The sequence below is a fragment of the Exophiala mesophila genome (genome assembly GCF_000836275.1).
Source record: "Exophiala mesophila strain CBS 40295 unplaced genomic scaffold supercont1.6, whole genome shotgun sequence".
In the NCBI taxonomy this organism is placed as follows: domain Eukaryota; kingdom Fungi; phylum Ascomycota; class Eurotiomycetes; order Chaetothyriales; family Herpotrichiellaceae; genus Exophiala; species Exophiala mesophila.
In genome coordinates, this window is record NW_015622509.1 from 2,825,048 (window position 1) to 2,852,817 (window position 27,770).

The 27,770-nt window shown below is 50.0% G+C and overlaps 10 protein-coding genes across 11 annotated transcripts; 6 read left to right on the forward strand and 4 right to left on the reverse strand.

Moving 5' to 3' along the window:
- Window positions 1–2,876, reverse strand: PV10_08869 (uncharacterized protein). Its single transcript, XM_016373954.1, has 3 exons — window positions 1,940–2,876; window positions 1,001–1,886; window positions 1–934 (listed from the first exon to the last, which is right to left on the reverse strand). The coding sequence occupies exons 1-3, from the start codon at window positions 2,486–2,488 to the stop codon at window positions 867–869; spliced, it is 1,503 nt and encodes a 500-aa protein (XP_016220865.1). The 5' UTR covers window positions 2,489–2,876; the 3' UTR covers window positions 1–866.
- A 299-nt stretch (window positions 2,877–3,175) lies between these two features.
- On the forward strand, window positions 3,176–4,261 carry PV10_08870 (uncharacterized protein; the record flags this gene model as incomplete). The annotated part of the gene is made up of 1 exon (XM_016373955.1): window positions 3,176–4,261. One exon carries the CDS (start codon window positions 3,176–3,178, stop codon window positions 4,259–4,261), a length of 1,086 nt encoding a protein of 361 aa, XP_016220866.1.
- A 407-nt stretch (window positions 4,262–4,668) lies between these two features.
- On the forward strand, window positions 4,669–9,146 carry PV10_08871 (uncharacterized protein; the record flags this gene model as incomplete). Its single annotated transcript, XM_016373956.1, has 2 exons — window positions 4,669–4,875; window positions 4,925–9,146. The coding sequence occupies 2 exons, from the start codon at window positions 4,669–4,671 to the stop codon at window positions 9,137–9,139; spliced, it is 4,422 nt and encodes a 1,473-aa protein (XP_016220867.1). The 3' UTR covers window positions 9,140–9,146.
- Window positions 9,147–9,180: 34 nt separating this feature from the next.
- Window positions 9,181–14,095, reverse strand: PV10_08872 (xanthine dehydrogenase, molybdopterin binding subunit). Its single transcript, XM_016373957.1, has 6 exons — window positions 13,644–14,095; window positions 13,495–13,588; window positions 11,114–13,441; window positions 10,737–11,064; window positions 9,832–10,683; window positions 9,181–9,762 (listed from the first exon to the last, which is right to left on the reverse strand). The coding sequence occupies exons 1-6, from the start codon at window positions 13,957–13,959 to the stop codon at window positions 9,229–9,231; spliced, it is 4,452 nt and encodes a 1,483-aa protein (XP_016220868.1). The 5' UTR covers window positions 13,960–14,095; the 3' UTR covers window positions 9,181–9,228.
- Window positions 14,096–14,605: 510 nt separating this feature from the next.
- Window positions 14,606–16,328, forward strand: PV10_08873 (uncharacterized protein). The gene is made up of 3 exons (XM_016373958.1): window positions 14,606–14,960; window positions 15,011–15,342; window positions 15,393–16,328. Exons 1-3 carry the CDS (start codon window positions 14,718–14,720, stop codon window positions 16,039–16,041), a joined length of 1,224 nt encoding a protein of 407 aa, XP_016220869.1. The 5' UTR covers window positions 14,606–14,717; the 3' UTR covers window positions 16,042–16,328.
- Window positions 16,329–16,624: 296 nt separating this feature from the next.
- Window positions 16,625–20,047, forward strand: PV10_08874 (uncharacterized protein). Its single transcript, XM_016373959.1, has 6 exons — window positions 16,625–16,989; window positions 17,040–17,471; window positions 17,528–18,506; window positions 18,555–18,665; window positions 18,716–19,029; window positions 19,083–20,047. The coding sequence occupies exons 1-6, from the start codon at window positions 16,827–16,829 to the stop codon at window positions 19,889–19,891; spliced, it is 2,808 nt and encodes a 935-aa protein (XP_016220870.1). The 5' UTR covers window positions 16,625–16,826; the 3' UTR covers window positions 19,892–20,047.
- Window positions 19,935–22,076, reverse strand: PV10_08875. Of its 2 annotated transcripts, XM_016373960.1 has the most exons (6): window positions 21,681–22,076; window positions 21,610–21,631; window positions 21,285–21,557; window positions 21,035–21,229; window positions 20,620–20,979; window positions 19,935–20,571 (listed from the first exon to the last, which is right to left on the reverse strand). In XM_016373960.1, exons 1-6 carry the CDS (start codon window positions 21,890–21,892, stop codon window positions 20,038–20,040), a joined length of 1,596 nt encoding a protein of 531 aa, XP_016220871.1. In that variant the 5' UTR covers window positions 21,893–22,076; the 3' UTR covers window positions 19,935–20,037. The 2 variants fall into 2 exon arrangements, with proteins under 2 accessions (XP_016220871.1, XP_016220872.1); XM_016373961.1 differs by having other exon boundaries at window positions 21,610–22,076.
- Window positions 22,077–22,339: 263 nt separating this feature from the next.
- Window positions 22,340–24,676, forward strand: PV10_08876 (uncharacterized protein). The gene is made up of 4 exons (XM_016373962.1): window positions 22,340–22,707; window positions 22,770–22,944; window positions 23,005–23,371; window positions 23,421–24,676. Exons 1-4 carry the CDS (start codon window positions 22,397–22,399, stop codon window positions 24,635–24,637), a joined length of 2,070 nt encoding a protein of 689 aa, XP_016220873.1. The 5' UTR covers window positions 22,340–22,396; the 3' UTR covers window positions 24,638–24,676.
- On the reverse strand, window positions 24,666–25,882 carry PV10_08877 (uncharacterized protein). Its single transcript, XM_016373963.1, has 5 exons — window positions 25,728–25,882; window positions 25,494–25,669; window positions 25,072–25,432; window positions 24,966–25,022; window positions 24,666–24,917 (listed from the first exon to the last, which is right to left on the reverse strand). The coding sequence occupies exons 1-5, from the start codon at window positions 25,737–25,739 to the stop codon at window positions 24,759–24,761; spliced, it is 765 nt and encodes a 254-aa protein (XP_016220874.1). The 5' UTR covers window positions 25,740–25,882; the 3' UTR covers window positions 24,666–24,758.
- Window positions 25,883–26,196: 314 nt separating this feature from the next.
- PV10_08878 (uncharacterized protein) lies at window positions 26,197–27,651 on the forward strand. The gene is made up of 4 exons (XM_016373964.1): window positions 26,197–26,466; window positions 26,524–27,101; window positions 27,158–27,261; window positions 27,311–27,651. Exons 1-4 carry the CDS (start codon window positions 26,361–26,363, stop codon window positions 27,459–27,461), a joined length of 939 nt encoding a protein of 312 aa, XP_016220875.1. The 5' UTR covers window positions 26,197–26,360; the 3' UTR covers window positions 27,462–27,651.
- The last annotated feature ends 119 nt before the right edge of the window (window positions 27,652–27,770 follow it).

Consider the following 27,770-nt stretch of genomic DNA (forward strand, 5'->3'; position numbering starts at 1 on the left):
TATGTCCAAGGCACGTTATATCACACGTGCGTGTATGCGCTATCTCCATGGGCTCAAGAAGATTCTCCATGTCCTTTCCATTTATATTTGCCTCTTCTGTCGCTCTACGCCTGTGGCCATACCAGTCACTATCCGTTTTAACCATCCTGCCAGCCAGCCAGCTATCCGCCAGTCCATCGCATACAATCCATATATTGTTATCACTCCTTGTCCGCGCCATTGGGCTGCTGGTGTCCCAAAAACCTATCTCCACATGTACAGACTGTGTATAGTAATACAACTGACAAACCAGGCTTGCATCTTCGAAACAGCTTGACCAATCCATCTGTACGCCGAGCAATCCTTTTTCAAACAACCATGTCTTCCGTTCCAACCGTACAATAATGCCTTTGTCCGTCCACCTGGCGTGGATATCACCAGACTCACGTTTCCTCAAGTCAACACATGTTTAGGGAGGGATTGAGCGGCCACTGATGCGACCGATACGGGATCATCAGATCTAACTCTTCCAGAGTAAGTGTCGTGGGCTTCGCTTGCTGCGCAGACATGACGTCGTATAATGAAGCCAGGTGTGTGTTATTCTCATCAGTCCTGCCGTTTCCTTCTCGATAGGAAGGGAAGTCGAAGGTGAATAGAATGTATAAGTATTTATTCCCTCCGGCGCGCAAGGGAGAGGTTCGCGGCTTGCCCTGCAACCTTTTGAAAACTTCATTGAAAATAAGGGTCGTGGCTCTCGAGGCTGGGATCGGTCGAAGCGGCGATCATTGCTGTCCCGTGGAGAATTCAAGGAAATGGAAGCTGGGCAGTTGTATATGTAGAGGAAACCGAGTTGTTGGAACAATAATGAAGTGTGACGAGGCCCTTTGCTAATACACGGCTTCTAGCAAGTAGATGACGCCAAAGACCAGAAACGCAATCGCACCGCCCATAGTTACTGGACATATGATTAGTATGATGTAGAGAAGACACCACCAGAGAATTGGGAAAAAGAGCCACTTACCAGTTCGAAGGCTCACTTTACCAGCAATCGCCTTGCCTCCTAGGACCGCCACGCCGGTACAAATACAATGTCCGCCCAATGCGCCAGCAGTAACCCACCAATAGTCCTGTCCTGCTGCCATGGCAATGGTGGCAATTTGAGATCGATCACCCCATTCACCCAAGAAAGTCATGATGAAGGTCTGTACCCACGCAGGGCTCAATAGGAGCGAAAACAGGTTGTTGACACCAGTTGCAAAGTTGCGGAGAGAAGATTGCCTCGACGGCGAAGATTCCCGGGAACTAGCTGGGCTTTCAGGGGGAGAAGGGAGACGACTATTAGTATGTTTCCTTCCAGTACCACCGCGGCCGGCTTCCAGAGCATACGGCGAGATGTTGGATGAGCGCCTGCGGGCATGTCGTCTTTGTTCTTGCTCTTTCTCTTCCAATTCCATTTCGACTTCTTTCATCTCCTCACTGACACCCTCGTCGGGACTGATGCCACGTGCTTCGATCAGCATTTTGACACCAAAGACCAAGAAGAGACCGGCTGCAGCGAAGTTGGTCACTGTTTTGGGGATCAAAGTTGGGACAGCGTGACCCAGGACGGCCGAGAGGACGGTCATGGCGACGAGGGCCGAAAAGGCTGCCGTGAAGACGACCAAGCGGGGATGTCGCATCGCCATCAAGGCTGCAACGAGGAAAGTCTTGTCGCCAATCTCGGAGAAGAGAATCATAGTGAAGGAGAGTAGTAAGGAATGAAGCGGCTGAATAACAGCTGGCTCATGTTCGTCGTGCTTGGATGCTTTTCCAGAGTCTGGGTCTTGGAGGAGAGCATTATCTTTGGGCGAGGATGGATTCTGAGGGTGAGGAATATCGTGTGGTTTCTCGGGCAGATCAGCGGGGGTCTAGGGAATTTGTCAGTGAGAGTGAAGATGGATGTTATGAGGGTTGGCGTTACCTTTAAGATGCTCTTAGGATCTTCAGCAGTTGGTATTTTGACCTCCTCTTGCTCTTGACTATGTGGACGCGCATCCTTTGGAGGATCGGGCTTCTTATCGGAAAGAAATCCTGGTTTGCCTTTTCCAGAGATGCCGCCCTCTGTGCCTCTTGTTCCTTCAGCAGGCTTGGAACTATGTCGATCGTCCATTACTGCATCGTTGGATTGGGGGATATCTCCTTTTGAGTATTGCTCTTTCTTGATGGGTTTCTCTGGCACAGTCTCGGTGTCGTCGGAAAGTTGCTTCTTTCTTGATCGCTCCGCACCAGTCTCTACAAAGGGGCCATCATGAGGCATGCCATCCCTGCCATCCACAGGAGCATGCTCAGTTCCAATTGGAGCTGACTTTCCGCCCACTACTGCCAGGGGCAGGGAATCCTTCAGATGTCTGGTATTCTGGATAAACTTGTCTACTGACACGTCTCGAGGCTGTGAGTTTGTCGAGTGACTGGTGGCTAGGGAGGAGAGGAGAAAGAGGAGAAAAGGAGTGTGGCGAACCATGATCCTCATGGTCGCGTGAGGCGAGGGAAGATGTATGGAGGGATGGAGATGAACACGTTGAAAGTCGTCAGAAGAGTGGAGGATTTCGGAGGGACTCGTTGGGAGAGGTGCAACAAAAGGCTGTCTAGGAGATAGCTGGTCAACCAGGGACCTGGAAGGAAATCTGGGTGTTGGAAAAGTCCCAGGGCCTGAAAGCTGTCAAGATTGTCTGTTGCAAAGTGGCAGCTTTGGGATGTGGCTTTTTCTCAATTGATCGGGGGTGTGAGCGGCGTTCAATGATAGACTTGTTGAACTTTGGTCAGGGTGTCCACATCTGGGGGTGGCAGAGATGCATAATCCCTGCCGGTTTCAATCTCCATTAAGACTTTAAGTAGCGTAGTAGATGGGGGCGTCCGACCTTTTGTTGGTGGGAGAATCTGATTCCTCAGCCCTTGGATTCCTTTTCCCTGCGTTCAAGCTTTTCTAGATGGAGTTGATATCGGCCAATCATAGACGAGGTTTTTCCCGCAGCCTCGTGAGATCTTAGCCCAATAAACTGCCATCATTGGCTAGCCTTGTTCTATTGAATTCTTAGTATAATTTTCTGATATAAATCTGATCATGTCTTCTCATAAGAATCAGCGATGCACGCACATATTTGCCTCAAATTGAGTTGAAACCCGACTATTCTCATGCATCATTACTCCCACTATCACAATGCCTAAAGATCATAAGCGCAAACGGGAATCCTCCGACCAGAAATCTCGAAAGTCCCCGAAAGTTGACACAGAGGAAAATCCAGTCGATATTGATACCTCTAAACCTACTGCCGTCTTCAAACCGACAGGTCCTCGTTCTCATACACTAAGCATTGCTCTGCCAGGGAGTGTCATTGCCAATGCCAAGTCTCACGATCAGAAGACATATCTTGCTGGACAGATAGGAAGAGCTCTAGCCGTTTTCTGTGTCGATGAAATTGTCATCTTCGACGATGAAGACGCCGCCGCTCAAAAATCGCGTCGAGTGGTGGGCGACAACGACTATACCGCATTCTCTCATCCAAATCATTTCCTAGCACACATTCTCTCGTTTCTGGAAACACCACCTCATCTACGCAAAACACTCTTCCCCATGCATCCCAACCTTCGAACTGCAGGGACTTTACCTAGCCTAGACATGCCACATCATCTAAGGGCCAATGAGTTTTGCGAATATCGAGAAGGTGTCACACTGGCGCCGTCAGCTGGAACCCAGGGCTCCTTGGTCGACGTTGGACTCGCTGAGCCATGGTCAGTGGAGGATCAAGATATCCCTCCAGGCACCCGGGTCACGCTTCGCCTCGACAGCTCTGACTCCACAGCAGCATCAGCAGTCTCTCCCAGTACTCCACGAGAGGAATCAGGTTATTACTGGGGCTACACAGTACGTTCTTGCGACAGCTTGTCCAATGTCTTCACGGAGTGCCCTTTCGATGGAGGGTATGACATTTCTTTTGGAACGTCAGAACGAGGCACCTCTTTGGAAGACACCATGGGTCAATTCGGTCTTGTTGGTCCTGATGCTCCCAATTTTGAACATGTCTTGGTTGTCTTTGGTGGAGTTGCAGGCCTCGAGACTGCGGCTAGGAACGACTCTGCTCTCCAGCAAATGCGAATCAATGGCAACAACGTCAGTGAATTGTTTGATCACTGGATAAATGTCCTCCCTGGACAGGGTAGTCGAACCATTCGAACTGAGGAGGCTGTTTGGCTTGGATTGATGGGATTAAAGCCTTTTGTCAATAGCCTTGGTAACAAAGTTTGAATCAACTGGCCCCGACTTCTGACTTGGTTACATCCACCACTACTAGGCTTACATTTTCATGGCATGTCTAGGAGTCTCTGTAGAACAACTATCAGATTCATCAACGATGTCAACTCGGCTTATGTGGCCAACTCATATCAAACATCATCTGTAAATGCAACACACCCCGCCTTGATGCTCTTGATTACGTGAAAAGGATATTTCACCGAGCTAAACTCTAACTCGCACGGCTGGTTGTCGATCTCTCCGTCATAGGCAGCACTATGCAGGGAATGCCTAGGCACCACAATTCTGACATCCCAGGCAATATTGAATCCCATCTTCTATATGAGTGACGGTTTAGATCATATAATGCCCAGCAGGTTCATCAAGGGCCATTCTTCTCGTGGCCAGTGAACTTGGCCATCATGTCCGTCTTCTCAGAAAACAGTTCAGACTCATCCTTTGGTCCTGTTTCTGATGCTCGATCGTTCGATTTCACTCTTCTATTTGAAGATACAATCCTTACAATTGTTCCAGCTGGAGTATTCCTGGTGGCGGCTGGGGTACGGACGGCATGGCTCATCAACAAACCCAACACAGTTACATCCTCATTTAGCCGCCTGACCAAATTGGTAAAGACTTATAGTCCCGTCTCAATTCTGCACACTGACTACTAATCAGGTGATACTTTCGGCCTTTGCAACCACCCAGTTGACGGTCCTCGTCTCAAGAATTAGCAATCTAGACGTGGGAACCAAGGCATCTATACCTGCCACCGCCCTCGACTTCACTGCAGCTTGTGCCTTGTTCCTGCTCTCCTGCTTCGAACATTCTCGCTCGGTCACGCCATCGACCATTATCGGTTTATATTTGCTGATATCTGTTCCGTTTGACGCGGTCAGACTTCGGACCTACTTCCTTCTAGACGTCTTTGGCTCTCGTGGTTTGGCCAATTTACTGTCTCTGTCCCTGGCCATCAAGCTAATTGTCCTGATCGCCGAAGCCATTGAGAAGCGAAGTATTCTTCTTGAGCCCTACCGCGACCTGCCACCTGAAGCGACCAGTGGAATCTACAACAAAACTGTCTTCTGGTGGTTGAACCCCCTACTCAGTCTTGGGTTCCGCACAACTCTGCGGACGGATGACTTGTTTACTCTGGATAAAACGCTGTCTTCTGCTGATACTCACAAAAGGTTTCAGCGCGAATGGTCATCGACTAAGGTCGTTGGCCGATTTAGCCTTTTGTTGACCACGGCCAAAGTGCTGAAATGGCAACTTCTTATCTCAGCCATTCCTCGATTGTGTCTATCGGCAGCCAGATTCACACAACCATTTCTCGCTCGCCAGACCATCAATTTCGTCGCCCACCAAGAGCAACCTTCTGCAAATGGATGGGGTTTAGTCGGGGCTTACTTCCTCATCTACCTCGTTCAGGCAATCTCAACAGCAGCCTACAGACATCTCTTGAATCGATGTGTCACTCAGGTGCGAGGTGGCTTGGTCTCACTGTTATACAACAAAACAGCCGAGTTACGTATGGGAACAGTGGACCCCACGGCTTCTTTGACGTTGATGTCATCTGATATTCAACGCATGACGGAGACATTGATACTGGTCCACGACTTGTGGTGTAGTGTCATCGAAATCGGGATCGCAATGTTTTTGCTGTATCTCGATCTCGGTGCAGGGTGCGCAGGCCCAGCCATTGTTTACGTTCTCCAGCTCGTGGGAACTGCTTGGGCGACCAATGTCATTTCAGCCTATCAGAAGAGCTGGCTCAATGCCATTCAGACTCGTGTAAGCTTTACCTCGAGTCTGCTGCACTCTATGAGAAACGTCAAGCTTCTCGGGATGTCATCCATCATCAAAGACCGCACTCAGAACCTCCGCGTGGACGAAGTCAACGAGTGCAAGAAGTACCGCTTCATCAACAATTTTATCATCCTATTCCAGAACTCCGCTGGTATCTTTGCGCCGTTTGCGGCATTTCTTTTCTCCTACCTCCAATCACGGTCAACGAACCAATCTCTGAATTTAGCCACATCGTTCAGCATTCTCACTATCCTTCGCCTGGCCGAGGTTCCACTGAATGTCATATGTTATTCTGCACCGCATGTGGCATCCTCTATAGCATGTTTCGAACGAATCCAACACTATCTTCTTGCTGATTCTTGGCATGATAACCGACTCTCCTTGACCAAGTCTACGGATGCTAGCGACCCCTGGGAAAGTGAAATCCTGGGCCCTGGTGCTCTCGAAATGAGTCGGCTGAGTGGCGAGAGACGTACTTTAGCGACCGAAGCCGTATCGTTGAAAGATTGCTCGTTTGGATGGAATAGAGAGGATATCATCTTGAAAGATATCGATGCGACTATACACTGTGGATCCCTTACTATGATCATTGGTCCAGTTGGGTGCGGAAAGTCTACTCTTTTGAAAGGGATTCTGGGAGAGACCCCAGTAACCCAAGGATTCGTTTACCTTCGGAATAAATCTATTGCCTTTGCTGATCAGGAACCGTGGATCCAGAATGCCACGATCAGAGACGCTATAAGAGGTCCACGTGCTTGGGAGGATCGACCGCTTGACCGCCCATGGTATCAAGAGGTGATCAATTGTTGCGGGCTCGCTGAAGACATTGTGGCTTTCCCACTTGGAGATATGACCTTGATTGGCTCCAAGGGAATCTCCTTGAGCGGCGGACAGAAGCAAAGATTGGCACTTGCCAGGGCACTGTACACAAAGGCAGAGATTTTACTCCTTGACGACGTCTTTTCTGGACTGGACAAGGACACTGAGGAGCACATATTCAAGAAGCTTTTCAGCAAATCGGGTCCCTTGCGCAGAATGGGCACAACCGTGATCATGGTAACTCATGCCGTTCATCGTCTTTCACACGCGGATATGATCCTGAGTGTTGGCGAAACGGGTCAAATCACAGAACGAGGGCCATTATCGGTACTACTCCAAGGATCTGGATATGTGCAAAGTCTCAACCTCAAGGCTAAGCAACGCAGTAATGAACAGGAAGAAAGTCATGCAGCCGAGCCAGAGAATACTAGCTCTTTGTTCAAGACGAGATCATCATTGACTACCACCAGCGTTGAAGACAATGAAGCCCGGGATCTAATACGTCGGACCGGTGAGTGGTCTAGTTACAAGCACTGGTTTAAATCCTGCGGATATGTTTCCAGCCTTCTGTCTCTCCTGGAAGCCAGCCTATGGATGGTAGCTGTTCAGACACCCGGTGTGCTTGTCAAAATATTCTCTCACAGCATGAGCAGCGACTCCGGTCAGTCATCGTCATCGTCGGCTGCCACAACATTCATAACTCTCTTTGGTGTAACCACCATCATTGCTTCACTCTCAGTCCTTGGAGTTGCCTGGCAGATCTTCTTGGACATGGTGCCTCGGAGTGCTCAATTTCTACACCTCAACCTGCTGGAATCGGTGGTCAACGCGCCGCTTTCCTTCTTTACCAGAACCGATGTTGGCACCATCACGAACCGTTTCAGTCAAGATATGGGTTTGGTTGATGCCGACCTGCCATACTCCTACGCCGACTTTGTTCTGTCACTGGTGTCTTGTGTGGCTGGTATAGCGCTGATGTCAGCATCGGGGTCCGGCTACTTTGCAGCCATTATTCCAGTGCTCCTTGGATCTTTATACGTAATCCAGAAGTACTACCTTCGAACTAGTCGACAAATGCGGCTCTTGGATCTCGAAGAAAAAGCGCCTCTGTACACGCTCTTTGGAGAGACGGCCGCTGGTCTCGCCAGTATCCGGGCCTTTGGCTGGACAGATCGATTTGCGGACAGAAATCTTGTCTTGCTCGATCGAAGCCAGCGCCCATTCTACCTCATGTTCTGCATCCAGCGGTGGCTGGCTCTCGTTCTAGATCTCCTGGTCGCCGGCCTCGTTACTGTACTGGTCATTATCGTTGTAGTCCGCAGGGACTCGATGGACCCTGGGCTTGTCGGTCTCGGTCTTCTCAGTGCTGTCAGTCTAAGCAACAGTTTGACGGAATTGGTCAAAACCTGGACCTCACTCGAGACGAGTGTTGGTGCCATCAGTCGTTTGCAGGAGTTTGCGCGGACTACCGAATCAGAGCACAAACCCTCCGAAATCCAAACTGTCCGTCCGACCTGGCCTGAGAATGGCGAAGTCGACTTCCGTGGATTTGAAGCTAGCTATTCGATTCAATCACCATTGGTTCTGAGAGATATCGACCTCAGAATCAGACTGGGGGAGAAAATCGGTATTTGCGGCCGATCTGGAAGTGGCAAAAGCTCAATGTTAGCAAGCCTGTTCCATCTACTAGAGTTTCGAAATGGGAGCATCGTTGTTGATGGCGTTGACGCGTCGACCATCCCCCGGGAGACATTACGATCTAGGTTGAATGTTATTCCACAAGAACCGTGGTGGGTGACGACGGAAACGGTACGATTTAATATGGATCCTTGGGGTGCCAATGACGCCGCTGGCAAAACTCCACTGGCACGAGACGCCGACTTTATCTCTGCCCTGAAGAAGTGTCAGATCTGGCAAGTTATCGAGGACAAAGGAGGTCTTGACGCCGTCATGACACCAGAGTTTCTAAGTCATGGTCAACGCCAATTGTTCTGTCTGGCTCGTGCTATCCTACGAGAGAGCAAGGTCGTTGTTTTGGACGAGGTCAGCGCGAGTGTTGATCTAAAGACAGACCTGGTCATGCAACAGGTTATCAAGGAGTGCTTTGAGAGCTGTACCGTTATCTCCGTGGCCCATCGCCTCAACACAATTGATGATGGTGATCGGGTGGTAGTTCTCCATCAAGGTCGGATAGTTGAGGTTGGTGATCCACAACTTCTGTTGAGAGCGTCCAAGAGTCGCTTTAAGGAGCTTTATGAGACATGATAGACGCTAAAGTAGACAAGTATTTTGGTATTGCACCTATGACGGTTTTAATGTTTTTACCTGGTAGGTATAGGTTCATAAACCATACTCTAAGCCACCGCGACGAAAAAGTTCTTCTCGCCCTCCTTGGGATGGACAGTTCCCATCTTCAAGATATCGTCTCCAACGGCAAGCCTGAGTCGCTCGGCAGTAGCAGGACTATCCAAAATCAAATGTTCGGTGACTCCGTTATCCTTGCGTGCGCTGACAAGAGCGTCCCTAAGGGCAAACAAGACGGTGGCCCCAAAGAACAACGGTGGCTCACCGATGCCCTTGCTGCTCTGGATCGATCTCAAGTGACTCCACGAAACTCCCTGGAGGAAGCTGACATTGAAACTCTGAGGAATGTCGGAGAAACCGGGGATCTTGTATGTGCCAGGTCCTCGGGTGAAGAGCTCGCCCTTTTGGGTCCATAGCGATTCTTCCATGGTGAACAGCCCCTGTCCTTGCACAAAGGCTCCCTCAATCTGGCCGTAGTCAATGGCAGGGTTGATCGACCGTCCCACATCCATCTTTATATCTGTCCTCAACACAGTGTGATCTCCTGTGAGAAGATCGAGTTCCACTTCACTGCATGCAACGCCCTGTTTCAGTTGATCAGTAAAATGCATTATTGGATAAGTGGTCGTGGAGATATGAGCAAGTGCACTTACCTGCGTGAAATAGTAATACATCGGCTTGACCGTGTCTGGGTCATAATTGCCCCAGATGTAGCCAATCTTAGGCATCTTCCAGAAGCCCGAGGCTGATAGATTGACGCGATCCAAGTAGGCAGCGTGGGCGATCGTTTTCATGTCCGCATCAGCACCAAATTTATCCCAGTAGGGCTTCAGCCGCTCGTTGAGCTGGTCACAGGCATCTTTGACCGCCATGCCGTTTAGGTCGCTACCGCTGCTGGCGGCAGTCGGCGAGACATTTGCCGTGTAGTAGGATGACGTGTCGGAGGTGTATATAGCATCAATGGGGACGTTGAGCTCCTGCGCCGCCACCTGGCACATTTTGGTATATAGACCCTGGCCCATCTCGGTGCCGCCGTGATGCAGAAGGACACTGCCATCGGCGAAGATCTTGACAGCGGCACTCGCCTGATTCAGGTGGATGGCCGTCGCAAAGCTGATGCCAAATTTGGATGGACACATACTGATGCCACGTTTCTTCCACTTGTTTTTCCGGTTAAATTCGTCCACGTCGGCTCGTCGTTTCTCGTAGTCGCACTCCTTTCGAAGCTCTGAGAATAGCTGTGGAATATGCCAATCCTCGTCAATCTTCTGCATGAACGGGGTCAACTCGTTCGGCTTGTAAAGATTCTTGAGTCTCAGCTCGTCAACGGACATGTTGAGACCTTCAGCGACTTGTGTCATGTATGTTTCGGCGATGAACATGGCCTGTGGGCCACCAAATCCTCGGTAGGCTGTGTTAGAGTGAGTGTTGGTCTTGCAAACGAATCCTTTAATATGTGCGTGTTCGAATGAGTACACATTGTCGACGTGCGTACAGCAGCGGTCCTATATCAAAGATTAGCTTTAACGAGAGAGATATTATCAGATCATGGACGTACCATAACGGCAGTGCTCATATCATATGAGAACCCGGCATTGTTGTAGATGTCGGCGTCCAATGCTTTCAATGTACCATCGTTCATGACACCGACCCGATATCGCGCTTGGAACGGGTGTCGTTGTCCGCTGGTCATCATATCCTCATCTCTGTTGAGCATGCATCGCACTGGCCGGTTCACCTTCTTTGCAGCGATGGCAAGCGCACAAGCAATGGGGACGCTTCGAGATTCTTTTCCTCCAAACCCGCCGCCCATACGCTTAACTCTGGCGTTGATGCGATTGCTAGGGACTCCAGTCACGAGACTCACGAATTCTTGGGTTTCCATCCTGATAGACAGTTAGCGCTCTTAAGCAAGGTTGGTCCAGTAGATCTTACGTGTTTTGTGTTGACGACCAGACTTCCATGGATCCATCCTCCGTTTGGGGAACGGCCATAGCAGCATTTGTTTCGAGATAAAAATGTTCTTGTCCTCCCATCCTGACAGTTCCTTCAAAGACACGGTCACACTCGGCAAAGACATCCTCCATGGTGTCATTGATGGCAGCCCCTATTCGTAGCTGTCTACCATGTGGGAAGAAGCTGTTAGCCTCGATCGCCTCGTCAATGGTTAGGATCGTTGGCAAGTCTTCGTAGACCACCCTGACCAGTTTTGCAGCTTTCTGAGCTTGGATTGCTGTCTCGGCGTAAACCAAACCAATGACCTGCCCATGCGAATGAACCTCGCCATCGGCGAAGAAGGGCTCATCCTTCTTGATGGAGCCCCAGCAGTTCTGCGTAGGAGTCAAGTCATTCTTGTCAACGTAGCCTACCGCAAGACCTGGCCCGATAGCTCCTGACCAATCTACTTCCAGCAGCTTAGCGTGGGCACGCTGAGAAAACACGAACGCTCCGTACAATTGCTGGCTCTGGTACGGAATGTCATCGATATATTCGGCTTCTCCAGTGTTCTGCTTCAACGCTGATAGATGTGGAATTTGTTTCCCAACGACACGCTGCTCATGTGGGTTGTAGTCGTCCCGCGTGCCAGACGAAATTCCTCGGTGGATCTCATCAATCAGGTCTTTGTCGACGTGGCCCAGTTTGAGATCTGATAGCACTTCATGCCAGAATCGGAAGAAGAATGATAGAGCGAGTGTCACTCGATAGGTCGCCATGCCACCAGGGACCCCATAATTCAGATTGAACTCGTCTCGCAATGTTTTCAGTCCGATCTGAAGAGTGGCAGGAGTGTGCCACTTTTGGCCAGCGAGAGCTTTTTGTGTCTTTCGTGCGAGAACCGTCATCGGCGCCATGCCGCCATATGCCATGGAGATGTCCTCAACTTTGCCATCATCGTCCAACCGCACCTTGAACGCCGCTGTCACAATGGCAATGTCATCATCCTTACGCTTTGCTTGCTTGTAGGCTTTTGTGATCTCCGAAACGCCCACAGGAGGAATTGGGATTTTTATCTTGGCGATAACAGCATCTGGTGGCAAGCTGGTCTTTCGGTAAGAAACGAAAAATGAATCCATGGGCAGAATAATTTCTCCCCGGCTCTTGCTCGTTGCTACAACCGTTGCACCAGACGCCATTAAAACAGGGTTCATGTCCGAGATGGGGGATGCCGTAGCGATGTTTCCAGCCAAGGAGGCAGCATTGCGGATTTGGCGACCAGCAAAGTATCGCAGTTGTTTCCGGCACGCTTCTAGAACCTGTCCCCGTTGTCCCAGTCTGCCAGCGAGACTTTTGCAAGCGGATTCCAGATCTGTCAACGTCGTATTGCCTCCCACAATGAGTTCAGTCATGTTTTCCAACTCCGCCTCAGTCTCAGGAACGTTCATTTCGATCAGGTCGCCGACATCTCCGATGTAAACCATGACTGCAAACTTGGAGGCCTTGAAACGAACTTCAATCTGGACCTCGCTGGAACCTCCGACGAGTTTGGCACTCGGGTCGATGGATTTTATCGCGAGCAATTGCGCAAGTGAAGTAGGACGAAGCCATATTTTTTCAGAGTCGCCGTAACAAATAGGAACCTGTTCGAATTTGCGTAGCGCTGGAGGAAATACCAACTCTGTCGATGGTACGTATGGTTTCAGGTTCTGGTACAAAGTCGATTGCCCGGCTTTAGATGGTGGTGAAGGCGTTAGATCCGTTTCAGTTTTCACGCCCTCACCTTCCTGGCCTGGTGGAGGCTCGCGGTCTCTTGACTTGACGGGCAGTCCATATTTGGTCCCAGTCGTTGCACCGTTTACTCTTTCCGGGCTCGAGCTATACAATGATGTTTTCGAACTCTGTCCAGACTCTGTGTCAGACGATGAGGATACACTTGCGTCCTGACTGCATGAGTTCTCGGTCGATTCTTGGGAAGAAGCTGGTCTGTCCCTGCAGCAGCCACCTGGTCTCCCGCAGGAAACTGGCTTCTGTTTCAGGACATCAGGTATGTCTTCAGCAACGTATGTGGGGCCATCGGTTTTGTCAGTTGGGATCGCTTCGTCCAGACCATCTTCGACGATCTTGCCGCCAAGATCTTCCACAATAAATGTCTTCGCTGCCGTAAGTATCGGTTTGTAACCAGTGCACCTACAAAGGTTTCCATCAAGATGGCCTTCCATTTCGATTGTGCTGGCCGACAGGAGGAAAGCTTTGGATACTGGATCCCATGCGTTCCGAATCATTGCGTACAAGGACATGACAATTCCTGGTGTGCAAAAACCACATCTGAATCCCTAAGTTAATCAAAGCAAGGTTCTGCGGCGAGTGGTCAAACATACTGCGAACCATGTAGCTTGGCTATCCTTTCCTGTAAAGGATGGGGGTTATCGACGTTTCCTAAACCTTCAACCGTGATCAAGTGCTTTCCAACAACTGAATGAAACAGTTAGCAATATGTCTGCTCTGGAGTCATCACCGGGTCTCGCACCTCCAACCAAGGGAAACAGGCACGCATTCACGGCAAGATGCTTAAGTCTTTTGGGATCTTTGGGGTTGACGCTTTGAAGCACGACTGTACATGCGCCGCATCCTCCCTCCCCACAGCCCAATTTGGTGCCCGCGAAGCCCTGGCGAGACCTGACAAAGTCTAGTAAAGTCCATTCGGGATTAGGATTATGAAGAATGACCTTTTGGCCATTCATGTAAAACACCAAGTCGGATTCAAACTCATGTTCGACAAGAGCCTGGAACTTTTCAAAGGGCCCAGGTGCAGGTTGGCGCTTCAATTGGAATGGGAGCGTCATTTTGCCTGTGGCCCTGCACCATCAGAGATTCTACGACAAAGGGAGAGATGACATTGTCAAATATCTGGCTCCCTTTTGGGATACGATCCCGACCCAAAGTGAACATTCCGCGAGCGGGGTCAAGGTTGCATCCGTCCATTGTTTGGTATCTGATATGAAAAACAATGACATTATTCGCTGTCCAAGTCAAAGTGAATGCCCTTCTAGAATGGGTGTCAAGAAGCTAGAAAGGCCACCCCGGCAGATCATGTCTTGGGCGGACTTGTGCGTTCATACATATGATAGATCGTACAAGGGATTTATTCCACTTGAAAATGCCTGGAGGACTCAATGGTTGTGCCTCATCCCCCACTCTTGAAGAATGGGGTGCCAACGCACGCTAATCAAGATGCCCACTTTCGGAAACTCTGGGACTCATCCGTGTGTCACCTTTCAGAAGCTAGCATCCCATCGTTGCCATCTCTGCACGATGCTTGGTGGAATTAAGAAGCGATTGGTCCACTCCTGCATGAGATAGATCTACAGAGTAGCCTGGTGGGTACCCATAAGTGGATAGTTGCAATTGCGCCGTGAGTAATGTCAAGGGTTCGGGCACGAAATCTGGAGTCGGGCATTCTGCGATTGTTCTGTTCTTTTTCTCGAGGAAGAAAAACTAGAAACCTCGAGAATTGAACAAAACAGACAAATCGCCATTCCCAATCTACCTGCCTGCCTACCTACCTACCAATTTACCAGACATCAAACATCGTTAAGCAGACATGCCTACGAGAACTTCGCCAACGGGGTTCCGCCCACTGGAGGACACTTTGCTGTTCAAGCCGCTGAAGCTCGGCAGCATCAGCCTCGAGCATCGAGTCATGATGGCGCCATTGACTCGTATGCGAGGCACCAAGTTGTCTGATGGCATTTGGATTCCTGGTGATCTACATGTCGAGTACTACTCTCAAAGAGCCAGCAAAGGCGGCTTCCAATTGACGGAGGCGTGCCCGATCAGCCGTTATGTGAGTCTTGAAAAATTGCGGGAAAATCGTTGTCTAACAATCGCACCTAGTCTTGCGGATATCCCGGGGTTCCTGGTATCTTTACTCCGGAGCAGATCGCAGGCTGGAAACGAGTGACGGACGCCGTTCATGCTAAGGGCGGCTTCATCTTCCTTCAGCTCTGGCATGTTGGTCGCGCCACTGTTCCATCATTGCTCGATGGCAAGGACTGTGTCAGTGCGAGCAATATTCCCATCTCCGGCAAGGCATTGGATGGCTCTGAATATGGCGCAACACCTCCAAAGGCCATGTCAATTGAAGAGATCCAGGACACGGTCAAGGAATTTTCCGCTGCGGCTAAACGAGCCATGCAAGCTGGATTCGACGGTGTGGAGATACATGGGTTAGTGCCATGGATAAGATAGTGACGAAGCATTGCTAACCAAGGCGCAGGGCTAATGGCTATCTCCTCGACCAGTTCCTTCACGACAATGTCAACGTCCGGACTGACATCTATGGCGGATCTATTGAGAACCGCTGTCGATTCCCCATTGAAGTCATCAAGGCGGTCACTGAGGCCGTTGGAGCAGACAAGACCGGCATCCGCCTGAGTCCGTACAATTACTTCCAGGATACACGCGACTCGAACCCCAATGCCCACTGGGCTTACCTGTGCGAACAACTAGCATCACTCCCCACCGAACATCGTTTGTCTTATGTTCACATGGTGGAGCCACGATTCGACGAGGTTTTGGACGAGAGCGCCAAATTATCATCTCTTGCTGAGACAGCCACAACTGCCAGAGCCACTGAAGGAAAGCCGTCTCTCGTGCCTTTCCGGCAGATCCTGCTGAAGGGAGACATCAAGTTCATTGCGGCAGGCAATTTCAATGCCGAAAATGCGGCTCCCAAACTTGAGTCTGGTGACGCAGACGCCATCATCTTTGGAAGGTGGTTCATCGCAAACCCTGACCTTCCCTTCAGGCTCGCTGCAGGCCTGCCTCTAAACCCCTACGACCGCAACACCTTCTATGGCGCTGATCCTCCGGAAAAGGGATACACTGACTATCCATTTTACAAGGCGGTCGAAGCTACCGCATGAAGGTCGCATCTTTGACCAAAAAAGGATGGGGATTATTGGACCGTAAGCATTTAGACACGTTTTGTTTGATAGATAGAGGACACGAGCGTTGCATTTCGTTGCTCAAGAGCGCAACGACGGAGTTCGACTCGGACCGTCTGGGGCATCTTGGCCTCCTAAGGTTGTGCGATTCTGGCAAAATTCCATGCTCAAGAAGGTCAAACACGAGCTTCGTAGGTAGTGGTGGGCGAGCATTTGCATAGACTCAAAAAACCCGTAGTCATCAGGATAGCGAAAACTCTCCCAGCTACCCTAGCGATACCTAATTTGCTGAATGGAGATGCCCGTAGTCGTTATCACCTGCCAAGTGACTGATTCTCCAGGCCGTCCCACCGCTCAACCTTGACCTAAACCGGGATGGCTATCTAACTAATTGAAGTTAAGGTATTTTGGCCAGTGCGGGCTGTCGTACAAGGGCGTTGGTCGCCCCAGAAGCTCTGGAACCCTCCCAAGGTCCATAGCCAGTCCAGGTGGCGTCTCGGGGACTGTCGATATCTGCTTTCTCTTATCTTCTAGGGTTCCCCAGCTTTCTGGCCCTTTGCAAGCCTCCTCTTGGAGAGTGCCCAGATCATCTCCCACGTCCGTCCACCCGATCATTCATCATCTCAGCCCTCTACAAAGAATCTTTTGACGGCTTTTGTTGAATTTGCTGGCTCAAAGACCTCATCGCCAATCAATGCCAATTCCCTGTGCGTTTCAGTGATGCCGATTCGAACTGCCCGTCTTATTTGTACCCGACTCGCATCATGACATCCACAGTAAAGCCAAAGAAATACGTCTGTACATGGGAGGATTGCGACAAAGCGTTCACACGATCCGACCACCTCCATAGACACCTCTTGAACCATGGTATGGGAGACAGCACATGTCCAAGATGCAGCCTGCATTTCAAGAGGCCCGATCTATTAGGTATGGCTTTTTATCTACTCACGCCTGCACTGGCTGACAGGGAACTATAGATAGGCACATGGCTCGCCATAAACAAAAGGACGAAGAAGCTGGGGGCGAAGGTTTGGGGGTCATCGAAAGCCGTAAGAAGCTCTGGCGCGACAAGGATGGAAAAATCGTGAGCAAGCGACCCTCACAGGTGGATTCTTCCGACCAGCCAGCAAAGAAAAAAGCAACACAGCCTCAGAATAATGGCTTCCCGGACCAAACAGCACTTCATGCAGAACCTCTTTCGCCGCCCAAATCCATGCGCAGCGCAGAGTCCTTCGACCATATGACTGGTCAGATGCCAGAGCTGGACTACCATGACTTTGCTGAATCTCTACCTGGTCCCGATATGTTTGACTTTTTGGCCAATTCGTCCTGGGGTATTCAACCTATGCAAGCTTCTTTGAACTCACAAAATGGAATGTCTTTCGAAGACCCTTTTAACGCTGATACCGGTAAGTTTTTCTAATTGCTACCGAGGCCGATTGGATTGGGGCTGAACAACATGCAGCTAGCAGCTTCAACATGCCCTTCACGACAATGAACAATTACAACTGGCTATTTGACGTTGACAATAGTTCACAACTTCCCATAAACACCGACCAAAACGTGAGCTACAACTCGGCCAATCAACAAAGCAGCAAGCAAGAGTCAACGCCTTATCAAATGAGCGGGACAACCTCAGTTAACCATCACTTGGTGCAAGACTCTTTCAATGGAGACTCGTCCAGTTTAATGCATCCAATGTCCTCGTTGGAGACCGGGCATGTCTTCCAGGAACCTTCGTCCCAAGGGGGATTTCAAATCATCCCAAATGGAATGCAGACCATGCCGGTCGCATCAACAATTTCACCAATCTCTATGCCACCCGAATCAGACACCACGAGTCCATCGAATGACACGAGCCAGGGATATGGCGAAACGTCTCAGAACGATCGAGAATTAATGCTGCACTCTTCCCGTTTAATTGATCAAGATCTTCACTCTCAGTCTTCTTCCTTCCTGCCACCAGCTTTCGTCCCGGACATTGGACCAAGGAGCATGCCTACCATGGACGAAGTGTCTCGGAACCAAATACTGGACCTGCTTGTCAAGGCAAATCCAAGAACCCCAGATGGACTAGAGATTGGTCGCGACCATCCTCTTTTGACGCTTTCTGCCATGCAAAACTACCTTGATCTCTTCTTCTCGAGATTCAATGTGGCATATCCTTTACTGCATCAGGCTACATTTGACCCTTCGCAGACAGAGCCTTTGTTGCTATTAGCAGTCATCTCCCTCGGAGCGACTTACAGCGAGAAGTCAATTCACCGACTAGCAGTCTGTATACATGATGTGCTTCGAGCACAGATCTTCCAACACTCTGCCTTTTCGGCTGAGCCCGAACTGTGGATGTTGCAGACGATCTTACTAGTGGAATGCTTCGGAAAATCCCGAGCTGGCCAGAAACAACATGACATGGCTCACTTGTTTCATGGGCTTCTGATAAAGTAGGTGCTTCACTCTTTTCTGTCTGATTATACGCTAAACTTTGATAGCCTCATCCGGAGAAGCGATTGTCAAACCGTTCGACAGCCAGTCTTTGCAGATGGAGTCGGTGACCTTGAGACAAAGTGGCGGAAAGCCATTGATGTGGAACTTCGGAGGAGGTAACGTTTGACGTTTTCAGCGTCTGCGAAGACACGCTGACATGAATTAGGCTCGCATTTCTTTGCTTCTTGTGGGATACACAACACGCAGTGCTGTTTTCACAGTCCTTGTGCATGTCATCATTTGAACTCCGTACCTCGTTGCCTTGCAATCAAGCAACATGGGAGGCGCGGTCGGCCGAGGAGTGGTGGAAACACGCCCGGAAGGAACAAGAGGTTTCTTATCTCGCTGTTCTTAAAGCATACGTCAATCCAGACTCGGGCACACCGATCCCGCCTCTCAGCGCGCTTTCACGCCTGCTGATTCTCCATGGTCTAATGTCCATCCAGTGGGATATGAAGAGGAGAGATCAAACGTCCCTAGGTAAGATAGCTTGCTCACAATCCATTGATCACGTCTACTAACTTTTGTCATAGGTGTTGGAAATGCAAATTCGAGCAATTCTGAGCAACCCAAATGGCAGGACCGGCTTGCTCAATCGTACAACGCCTGGAAAGCCGATTTCGACACATATTGCATGAATGTCTCCTTTGCTTTGGACAGCCCAGCCAAAAAGGCCGAATTCACCCGCTTCAGCACATCGACTATTGCCATCTACCATGCCGCTCACATCACTCTTAACGTTGAAATCCTCGACCTCCAGATATACGCAGGAGCTCGTCATATCATCGGCCGCCCAGTCACTCGAGCAGACTATGGTCGGTCGCGGCGAATCGTGAAGGACTGGGCAAAGCCTGGTGGGTCAACGCCCGCTACAAAGGCTGCCTGGCATGCTGCCCACTTGTTACGGGACGGCATTATGAACCTGGACAATTGGGACGTCAACAACGCCTTCCATTACCCATGGTGCTTGTACCTTTCAACACTGACCTGCTGGGCGTTCCATTTCGCCAATGCGTCGACCAAAGTCAAGGGGGCCTCATCCAGCTCACGCAGTGACCGTGCCAGCAGCACGGCTGAGTCCCCTGGAGACGCCGCCAGCTCTCACGATGGAATCGTCTGGCACGCGAAGGCCGAGATGAATGCCCTGGTCAGCAGCATGACGAGTGTGGTTCCCGAGGATCTCTGGAGAGTCATTGGCCGTTACTCAACTTCGGGCCTGACTGCTGTCATGGCTAAACATTTGAGTAATGTGAGATGGGCCGTTGTTCACGAAGGCATGAAAGTGCTGCGCGGGTTGGTACCTGAGCGGTCCATAAACGAGTATGATAGCTTCTTGAGATAGTATTGTAAGTTCTAATGCAGCTGTATTATGGTAAGGCAGATTGGTTGGGATCTCTTATGATTGGTGGCCATCATAGGTCAGAGCTCTAGCTGTATAGCAATGATATCTAAAAGTCCAAGTCGAGGTCGCCGGTGGCATGCCACGATCTACTTCTTCAACAACTTCTCGATTACTGCCGCTACTCCAAGCACCTTCTCCTCCTCAAATCTCCGTCCAACGATCTGCAAACCAACTGGATGACCGTCCATAGAATCTGCATCGTATATTCCCCAGTTCCACGAGTCATAGTCGTTCCTAGGCTCGTACTTGGTCGTAGGAAGTGCATCCTTGGACTTGTCCGCGACTCCAGCCGGAAACGAGAGCGCTGTATAGTCGAGAAAGTTCCAGACCTTGGTATAGCCAACCCACCGGCAAGTCCTGTGCGGCACGGCTGTATGCGGCATAGTTGGCATGAGAATCACATCGACGGGCTCGTTTGTTGAGGGAGTTCGTATCCTATTCCACTTGTCGCTATATGCATTTTGTGCGGCAAGTTTTCTCTTATTGAGCTGCCAGTAGTCGAACACAGAAACAGGTTTGCCACGATTTACCAGTGCCTGAACGTGTGGAATGAATGGTTCTCCGCTAGCTTCGACTTCACGCCGTACATCTTCTCCACCATCGACAGTGTAGAAAAGGTCCTGCTCATTATTAGATCTTCTCTCGGAATACTTGGGGAAATTTCATACCATAATCTCGATGCAATTCCGGTGTCCCTCGGAATCCCATGGCACAATCTCATGGCCTGCAGATTTCAGCTTGGCTTCTACTTCCTTCAACACTCGCTCAATCGGTGGGTGAACCTTCACGACACCATCGTCGACCAAAACGCCTATTCTCAGAGGTCTTGACTGGACATCCTGGAACATTTGTTCACGCCAGGGTATAGGGGCGACGCGGGGATCCATTAGCCATGGCTTCGAATCGAGAATGCTCTGCATGACCAGATTCACAGTGGACAGACTTCTTGCCAATGGACCTATCGCCGACGGAACATGCTCTTGACCTTCTGTGGATACGGGCACGCCTCTATATGGCAGACGGATACTCTAGTGTTGATATCAGTAGCCATTCAACAGAAACAATGTCACAAACTTTGCGCACCGTTGGCTTGAGGCCCCAGAGGCCGTTGATATGGCTGGGAATGCGGATTGATCCACCAATGTCAGTCCCCCATCCGATCATTGAGCCTTGCATCGAGAGGAGAGCCCCCTCACCACCTGTTGAGCCTCCAGGGGTGAAATCAGGGTTGAGAGGGTTGGTCGTAAGGCCCCACAAGGGACATTCGGTTTCGCACCACTACATCAGAGTCAGCTTTTTGCTCCACGATCTTCCATGCTGCGGCATTTCGAACCATGATGCTTTGCGGAAGATTTGTTTTAGCTATGATCACGGCACCCAGGTCCCGGAGGATCTTCACGACCACGCCATCCTCTTCCGCCGGTTGATATGCGCGTGACACGTAGCCGATAGTAGAATCGACTCCTTTGACATCGAACTGGTCTTTAAGCGTGACTGGTATCCCGTGCAAAGGTCCCACAAGTTTTCCATTTGCACTGAAAAACTCGTCCAGTCGATCAGCATCCTTGACAGCGCTGTCGAAGAGTACCTCCGTGAGGCAATTCACCTGGGATAAACCATCAGCTGGGTCTTGCTGTACCGAAACAAATGCAACTCACTTGCTGGTGCACTTGGGCGGCCCTGTGGTGGCATGTCAACTTTGATCTTTGACATGAGAAACAGACCCTACCTCTGAACATATCTCCTAATCACATCTCCTGCACGCAGCTCTCCAGTCGCATATCGCGACGTCAAATCGTCGATACTTTTGATACTCAACACATCAACTGAGAGTTCGTGATCGGCATTGCCCGTCTCCAACCACGGCGCAATTAAGGCTGTTCGAGCCTCTCGCTTGCGACGAACAACGTCTTCCCACGCAGAGATTGACGTTGAACCCATATCTCTCCACCGTCTATTCGGTGTCACTCAAGACCTGTCGGCCCAGTCACACCACCGTTCACAAGTCGACGTTCCCTTGTGGTGTTATCACACTATACGGGCTGTACAGGCGTTGAGTTTGTGGGCCGACCAGGTAACGATGCCTGTGATGCGTACACGAGATAAACTCGAATTTCACCCGTCGTACCCCTCGTGGGCCTCCGAAAATGACATTCGAGAATTGGAGAGCAACAATCGAGGCCTGATTAAGCATTAGGACCCACGGACTGAGAACTATAGGGCCGAGGGGCATCCGAGCGCCACTAGGTAAGGTTTCTTAAGGGTCGTACACTCGTACCTAAATGTTCTAGGCGGGCCAGCATACCTATAGCTGCTTGGCTCTCAGGTGACATCCCCCATCGTCGGCCTTCGGTCAATCAATAATCTTCATCTTCTTGACATACACACCGGGCCCCAAGAGTGGGGAGGCGTTGACCACGTCCTTGAGGCGGTTCCATATTAGCCATGGAGGGTTCAAACTCACCCAAGACGTTTAGTACTCCAGCAGCATCAAGTTCACATCCTGAGCCCATTGGACACGACGAAAACCTGGTGGAGACCAATTCAAGGCTACTGAAGCGAGCCTTGCCAGATAATCTCGACGAGCAACCACAACCTCCTCTCATGAAGCGTCTTCGATCACAAGTATCGCCGACAATGTCTCCAAGCGCAGATAATGATGGTTTGGCTATCAACGGTGAGAATCATGCCGTCAACGGGGTAAATGTCGAGAATGTCGTTATCGTTGGAGCAGGCCCAGCCGGGTTGATGTTAGGGTATGTTCACGGTCCTGCCAACAATATCGACTCTCTTCCACAACTCTGACAATTATCAACAGGTCAAACCTGGCGAGATATGGTATCAAATCAAGACTACTCGACGACCGAGAGGACAAAACCTCAACCGGGCGCGCCGATGGACTTCAGCCAAAATCGATAGAAACCTTCCGCCAGTTAAGGCTTGCCGATTCTCTCTTGGCCAAAGGTGTCAAGATTTACGACATTTGCTTCTGGGTAAATCCAAATCTGCACTTCTGATACCAAACCAGTAAAGATACTGATGATGTTTTCAAGAATGCAACGGCAACAGAACCATTACATCGCACTGGTCGAGAGGTTCATTATCCTTCTCAAGTTGACGTCAAAGACCCGTTCATTTTACTCGTGCATCAAGGAATGGTCGAGGACATTTTCATTGAAGACATGAGGGAGCGCGGAATTGAGGTTCAAAGAAGCTCCCCCTTCACGCATTACACTGCAGAGGCAGATATCCACGAGCCCATTAAAGCCTTTTACAAGGACAACAAGTCTGGCTCTGTACAGTCAGTACAAACGCACTACCTTGTTGGATGCGATGGAGCCCACTCAAACGTCCGCAAGAGCATACCTGGTGCTCAAATGGTGGGCGAAAGTAGCAATTCAAAGTGGGGTGTACTCGACGGTAAGTCTACCTGCTCAAAGAAGATTCCACTTGACTGATATCATTCTAGGTGTCATTGAGACCGATTTTCCTGATCTGTGGAGCAAGGTCGTGATTCACTCGGAAACCGCCGGTACTGTCCTATGCATTCCTCGAGAAAGGAACATGACCAGACTGTACATTGAGCTGGATCGCTCTCTGAACGATGCGGTTCCGGCAGAAGCAACGCAGGAACTCGTTATGAAGAAGGCCCAACAGATCATGGCTCCTTTTAATGTCACCTGGTCCACTGTTGAATGGTTTGGCGTCTATAAAGTCGGCCAGAGAGTGGCCAGCACCTTTACCGACGAAACTGAGCGGGTTTTCATCACAGGAGATGCAGGTCATACCCACAGCCCTAAAGCAGCACAGGGAATGAACACGTCAATGCACGACAGCTTCAACTTGTCTTGGAAGCTCAATCTTGCCATTCGTGGCCTTGCATCACCAGCGCTTCTGGCCACTTATCAGGATGAACGAAGAAAGATTGCCCAGGACTTGATCAACTTTGACTTCGAGCACGCAGCCGCATTTTCAGTTGGTGACTCGAAAGCGTTGGCGGACAACTTTAATACAAATGTTGGATTCATCTCAGGCGTGGGTGCGAAGTATTCTGCCAACGCTCTAAACTACCCCGAGCTCAGCCCAAGAGGTGTCTTGCGCGCCGGCGAGCTGCTGGCGCCTGCCAGAGTCAACCGATATATTGACGCCAATCCTGTCGACATCCAGCTAGACATTCCCATGTTGGGTCAATTCCGGGTCTACTTCTTCATCCCTAGCATCCACACCGCCGCCAAATTCCTTTCTGGTGTCTCTCAGTACATCACTTCCACCGCCTCGGTATTGGGACGGTCGTCGCTCGCTGCTGCAAAGTCTTATGCCACCCTCAACCTGCCATCTGTAGAATCTGACGAATTCACACAGCCGGCACGATATACGACCGTGTCCAAGCTCTTCACACCGGCAGTGGTAACAACAATGCCGAAGGCCCAGTTCGAGATCGGAGATCTTCCTTCGGCACTGCAAAAGAGCCGCTGGACCTTGTACCTTGACGACCTCAAGGATGTATCAACGGAGAAGAACTGTACCGAGAAATGGATCGGCTCGTTGGCCGCCGAGGAAGTTGCGATCTTGAACGTCCGGCCGGATGGTTATGTCGGCAGTATCCAACGGTTTGATGCGAATGGTGACGGTGCCGATGCTTGTTTGTGGTTAGATCAATACTATGGAGGCTTTTTGCGCGCTTAGACAGAGATAGATATACCGTACAGAGACCTTGTTATAAAGACCATAGAAAGGTCGTCATATCTTCATTCTAATCTTGAAAATCTATACAAAATCAAGGATTATATGTGCCTTCCCTGTGCAATTACCATTTGGTCACACCTCCGTCGACGCAAACATCTTGCCCGGTCATATATGAACTTGCATCGCTTGCGAGAAACACACACGCACCCCTAATATCATCGGGTTCTGCGACTCTATGGTTCATGATCTCGTCCTTCCAACTCTCCAGCAAATGGGGAAACTGGGAGACCGATTAGTATTTGCGAGACCTCGGCGGGCATGGACATACTGGAGCAGTCATTTCTGTTCGGACATAACCTGGAGAAATCGAGTTGACTCGAATACCCTAGAGTCAAAATTAGCGAGGTTCCAAACCCACCGAGATAAAGTCCTACATATTGATGCATCTCAGCGGCGATTGCTGGGCACATGGCTCTCACGGCGCCTTTTGTGCCACAGTAAGCTGTGGACAGTTGACTTCTGATGGCCATGTAACTGGCAATGCTGGCCACAAGGATGATGCTGCCACACTTGGTGCCGTTCTCAATCATCTGTTTTGCAGCAAGTTGAGCCGTATGATAGACACCCATAACGTTCACGCCGATCAACTTCTGATGTTCCTCAAACGAAGTCTCCAAGAAGCCCAGGTTGCGATTGATACCTGCACAAGGAACACATATGTCAAGCTTGGCCCCGAAATCTGCCTTGAAAGATGCAAATCCTTCTTCCAGGCTTTCTTTGCTGCTGACATCGACTCTAAAATCATCGAGATCAGCAACCGACCACGCCCTTACAATCCCATCCTCCCAGAACGCACCTGTAGTACTTTGTTTTCACGCCATACGTCTTCTCAATCTCGTAGTAGGCTTCAACAGGATCAATAACGTCGAAAATGGCTACATCAGCACCAGCCTCTGCAAGGCCTTGGGCGAATGCGAGCCCACATCCACGTGCACCTCCTGTTACCAGAGCAGTCCGGCCTTTCAAAGAGAACTATGATGTCGTCAGCCCCTGAGATGACAGTACACTAATTGATCGTCGACAGACTCACTCGGCTCATCATGAAAGTCACGTGCGAGGATCACGTTGTCTTCTCAGCAATGCAATAATGGAAACTTGGTCTAGAAATTTTCTCTCCCTCACAATGTATCATAATAGTTGGTAAAACTTCTAATCATGGATGATTGGCGGGAATAAGCACAGTTCCCGACTGATTTCCGACAGCGTTGGGGATACTTTCTTGATGCCCCATCCTTGAGTTTGTATGCACGGGTGGAAACTAAGCATCGCGCCGGCGAATGACCCGGAAGTTCAACAGCAAATGCCGGAGAATTTGGGGGACTTGTTTTCTGGGTCTGCTCGCAGGATGTGGATGCTGCCATGGCACCCAAGCGTCATTGCCACAGGTACAATTGCACAACGCAGATCTCCGCGAAGAGGTCCCTGATGACGCTGTGTTTGGTTGACAAATGAGATCGAGCAAATCAGGAGGGTCCAAAATAATTCTCTGACTGTTTACCCAACGTTGCACATCCAGTCTGCTTTTTCTGATTGCTCTTCAAAGACTTGCAAGTATAGCCACGTGGAAATAGATCTGCGTCAGTTAACGTCAGAGACTTGAAGACAAGTCAACCTTGCGTATTATCAGTGACACTTGATCCTCTACTGGACGATAACCACCAACATGGGCAAAAAGCGAGTTCTCGTAAGCTACGGTGTTGACATCGATGCTGTCGCCGGCTGGCTTGGTTCATATGGTGGCGAAGACTCGACGAGTGATATTAGCAGAGGTCAGTGACTGCGGCCTTCCTCTGTAACGCAAATCAGGCTCACAGTTCCAATAACAGGAATGTTTGCTGGTACTCACGGAACTCGGAGATTACTGAAACTGTTCGACAAGTACAACATTAAAGCGACATGGTTCATCCCAGGCCACTCCCTAGAAACATTCCCTGAAGAATGCGCGATGGTTCGTGATGCTGGCCATGAGATTGGCCTGCATGGATATTCGCATGAGAACCCATCGGACATGACATTTGAGCAGCAGAAGGACGTACTGGATCACACTTTCAAACTACTCACAAATTTCTGCGGCAAGCCTCCCCGTGGCAGTGTTGCGCCATGGTGGGAGGTGAGCGAAGCCGGCACCGAGCTGTTGCTGAGCTATGGGATCGAGTACGACCACTCCATGGGCCACGAAGACTGTCAGATGTACTGGCTTCGGACGGGGGATACTTGGACCAAAATAGATTACACCAAGAAGGCTAAGGATTGGATGAAACCTCTCGTCAAGGGCAAACACACCGGCTTGGTTGAGATCCCGGGTAGTTGGTACATCGATGATCTGCCTCCAATGATGTTCATCAAGAACTCAGCCAACAGCCATGGATGGGTGAATCCAAGAGATGTGGAAGACATTTGGAAGGTAAGTTGAGGATCTACTGGCCTAGCCTGGAAATCTAACCTTGAGATCTCAAACAGGACCACTTCGACTACTACTATCGCGAATACGACGAGTTCGTCTTCCCAATGACGATTCACCCAGATGTATCTGGCAGACCTCACGTGCTTCTCATGCATGAAAGGTTTTAATATTCTACCAACGTCTAGAGAAGTAATACTGATCATGTGCAGGATCATTGAGCATATCAACAAACATGAAGGTGTGGAATGGGTCACCATGGAGCAGATGTGTGACGACTTCAAGAGCAAGAACACTGCCCCGGCGGGAGGATTGATGCCAGCTACAAGAGAAGAGGTAGAGAAGAAATATCTGTCATCTTAAGGAGGCATCACGATTAACAATGGTTTTCGTTACTATCGAGATGGCTTGAGACCCGTCAGCCTTGTCACGTGTTTCGCTTTTTGCTTATTGCATTCAAAACAGAAATGCTCCGGAGGATATCAGAGAGAGCCCTACGGTGGATCATCACAGCTATCTCTTCTATAGCCCATCAAATATCAGACACCCATCCACCAAAACATGTGTAACATACTATATTGTCACACCATCGCCTTCCCATCGTACAAAACGTAAATGGACACTTGTGTCTGTTTACGTTTTGGATTGCCGAATGCTGTGTCACAGCACATG